General features: G+C 48.1%; 1 protein-coding gene across 1 annotated transcript; it reads left to right on the top strand.

Moving 5' to 3' along the window:
• Positions 1–439: 439 nt before the first annotated feature.
• Positions 440–805, top strand: Pmar_PMAR012984 (hypothetical protein; the record flags this gene model as incomplete). The annotated part of the gene is made up of 1 exon (XM_002778318.1): positions 440–805. The coding sequence occupies one exon, from the start codon at positions 440–442 to the stop codon at positions 803–805; it is 366 nt and encodes a 121-aa protein (XP_002778364.1).
• Positions 806–3069: the final 2264 nt, after the last annotated feature.

The raw sequence follows: 3069 nt of genomic DNA, 5'->3' as shown, positions 1-3069 counted from the left end.
GTCCCAGCGCAGCAGCCTACTGAAGCGTCCTCGAGGAACCCCCTCACCTGGCGTCAACAAGAAGAAAGGGAAACAGAACGAGCAAGAAGCTGAAAGAAGAGACTGGAATGACTATCCGATGGACGATGGAGAAGATGACCACGGAAGTCTCTCCGAGAAGGTAGGCAGTGAGGGGGAAGGCTCGGATTTGAGTCTGCGAGAGATCGACACTCTAGAGGACAGTGAATACTCGTCGCTACTGGAGCTCTCGGAGGAATTGGAAAATACAATCAGTGATTGTATCAATAATAAGAGGTATCTCTCGAATGGCGTGAGTGCGAAGCTGAGAGAGACAATGGGTCGCATCAAAAATCAGTATATGAAGCTCCTTGAAGAGAATCGGCTATTGCGTATAAAACTGGAGAAAGTAGCTCAGCAGAGCACAGATGGGAGATCCCCTATGACGTATAAGGATGCCCTCTACGCTAATCAGGGCCATCTAGGCCTTGGAACTGTGAAAGCTGGGAGAGTCCTCAAGCCTCCGAAGCAGAACCAAATCAAAACTTTGGTTATCAAACCGAATGACCTCCCACACGAAGAAGAACGCAGGAAGGAGTCACTCGCGCAGCTCAAGGACAGCATCGACAGAAAGCTATGTAATTTAAGGATAGACAGGATTGTCAGACGCAGGGACGATATCATTGTGAGAGCTCCCCTGAATCAAGTGGACATGACGACAGTTCTCGGGGAGTTGGGCAGTATCGACGGCAATGCCGTCACGGCATACAGGCGAGACCACAAAGTAGACTATCTCCCGAGGTTCTGATATACAAGGATGAATTTGTTGGAGAGAAAGAAGATTTAAAGGCCCAGGCAAAAAGCTTACAGAAGGAGTTAAATGTAGACGAATGGGTCTTCATGAGGACCACTAAGAAGTTCTTCATCATCAGGGTGCCCGCGGGCGATAGATCCTGTATGATAAGAGATGGGCTGTATGTGAGGAACATGAAACTGAAAGTGAGAGACCATTTAAGCCTCAATGTTTGCTACGATTGTGGACAATGTCACTCGAGGAATAAACCCTGTGCGGCTAAGAGTGATGAAGGAAAGGCTTGTTGCTGCCTATGCGGAGATAAACATCACATGGGAAGATGTCCAAAGCGAGGCTCGCGACTGGACTTGTCGGCATGCAAATGTTCCTTGTGCAAAAAGGCTGGGCACAATGCAATGTTCGGGGATATGTGCGAGGAGAAGCTCAAGCAACTCCATCAGAAACTCGCGATGACGGACTACGGAGGGAGCGATGTTCCATATAACGGGAGACTTTTTGAGCTAGTATGTTCTTAACTTTCTTACAGCTGAACTGTCGTAAGTCTCAAGCTATATTTCTCAGCTTCCTAGCGGATAGCGTAGTTAGTCCTGACTTTATTCTCATCTGTGAACCTCCCCGGCATATCGACATTGACTCTCACAATGTCATCCGAGGAACTCAAAATTCGAATACATGTATACTTGTGAACAAAAAGCATTTTGGTGATGTAGCGGCCTGTACGGTGGATAGTAGGAACCTGACAGTAGTACGATACAGAGATGAGTTAGTCGTCGCATGTTTCTATATGACCGATCGAATTGAGGTGAATGCACTATTTAGTCCATTAGCTGATGTAGACAATAGTAGATCCATAATAGTAGGCGGAGACAGCAATGGTTCCAGCTCTCTATGGAACCCCCTTCACGATCGTTGCGAAAACTCAGTCTCCCGACGAATCGGGAGATCGATCGCTGACTGTTTCCTCACGGAGGGGTTTGTCTGCGCGAACAGTGGCGATAGACCTACATTCAGAGCACTAGACAGCAGCCTAGTGCCAGGAGAAAGGCGGAAGACTTCAATCATTGACGTTACCTTCCACAAAGGTCACGGCAAGGTGGAGGACTGGTTGGTCTCAGATGTTTTCGGCCTGGGAGATCATGCTCCGATAAGTTACGTTTTCACGAGCGTTCAGATGATCAACAATCACTGGAACAAGCCAGCGTCAGAAGGCTCTTTGAGCGAATATAACTATTATAAATGTAACTGGGGTATCTTCAGACAAGTTCTGGAGGACAGAAGGCCCGGCTACGTGGATGCCAAAATATCCAGCAGAGCGGAGTTCATCGAACGTGAGGCGTCGCTGACTCGTCTGATCCAAGTGGCGGCAATAACCGCTACACCCAGGAAAAGATACAGCTCGCACACAGGTGTAAGGCTGCGATGGTTTGATGATGAACTCAGACTGAAAAGATCTGAGCTGAAAAGAGCTGAACGAGTGTGCGATCCGAATAAAAACCTTCTGAGGGCGGAATACAGGAAGCTGATCCACAGGAAGAAGGAGGAGCATTTAATAAGGGGATTTCATGAGCTAGATCGCTCAAAAAATATATCACAGATCTTTGCGAAGGCTCGAGGAGCTAAACCGCGGCCCCCACCTAGATTGTTAGAAGACGATAAAACTTTTTGGCAGTCTGCCAACAGAATAGCTGACCATTATATAGGTTTATCTGAGGTGGACACTTTCGCGGAGCCATCCGAAAAGCTCGGCGACGGGGTAGCGAGGGATGCTTTCGAGGTATCGGTTGACGATGTGACTTTGATGATAGAAAAACGGCGAAAAAGCTTCTCATCGGCGCCAGGGACAGACGGTATACGGTTAAAGCATTGGCATGAAGCCCCGTGCTGGGTCAAAAGCGAGTTGGGAAAACTCTTAGGGTTCAGCTTCTGCAATGCATTCGTCCCTAGGTCTTGGAAGCATTCCCGCGTGATTGTGCTCGATAAGCCGAAGCGTGATCGCAAAAGCGTCAAATCGCTGAGGCCGATCTCGCTATGTACAACTCTATCAAAGATCGCGGAGTCTTATATCAAACAATACCTAGATGTAGCCTTGAGGAAGGTCAGTGCTGAGAGCCGGCAGTATGCCTATTTACCCTCAAGAAGCACCATAGACGTAATACGAGCATCGGTAAACTCATCGGGCAGAAAAACGATGGACTATCCTGTCCTGGACTACAGCAATGCGTTTGGTGAGGTTTCTCACTCGTCTATTGCTGAGAGCT

Source organism: Perkinsus marinus (assembly GCF_000006405.1).
Source record: "Perkinsus marinus ATCC 50983 genomic scaffold scf_1104296949922, whole genome shotgun sequence".
NCBI classification, from domain to species: domain Eukaryota; phylum Perkinsozoa; order Perkinsida; family Perkinsidae; genus Perkinsus; species Perkinsus marinus.
Note: the sequence above shows the minus strand (reverse complement) of the source record. Positions and strands in the feature narration are given on the sequence as shown.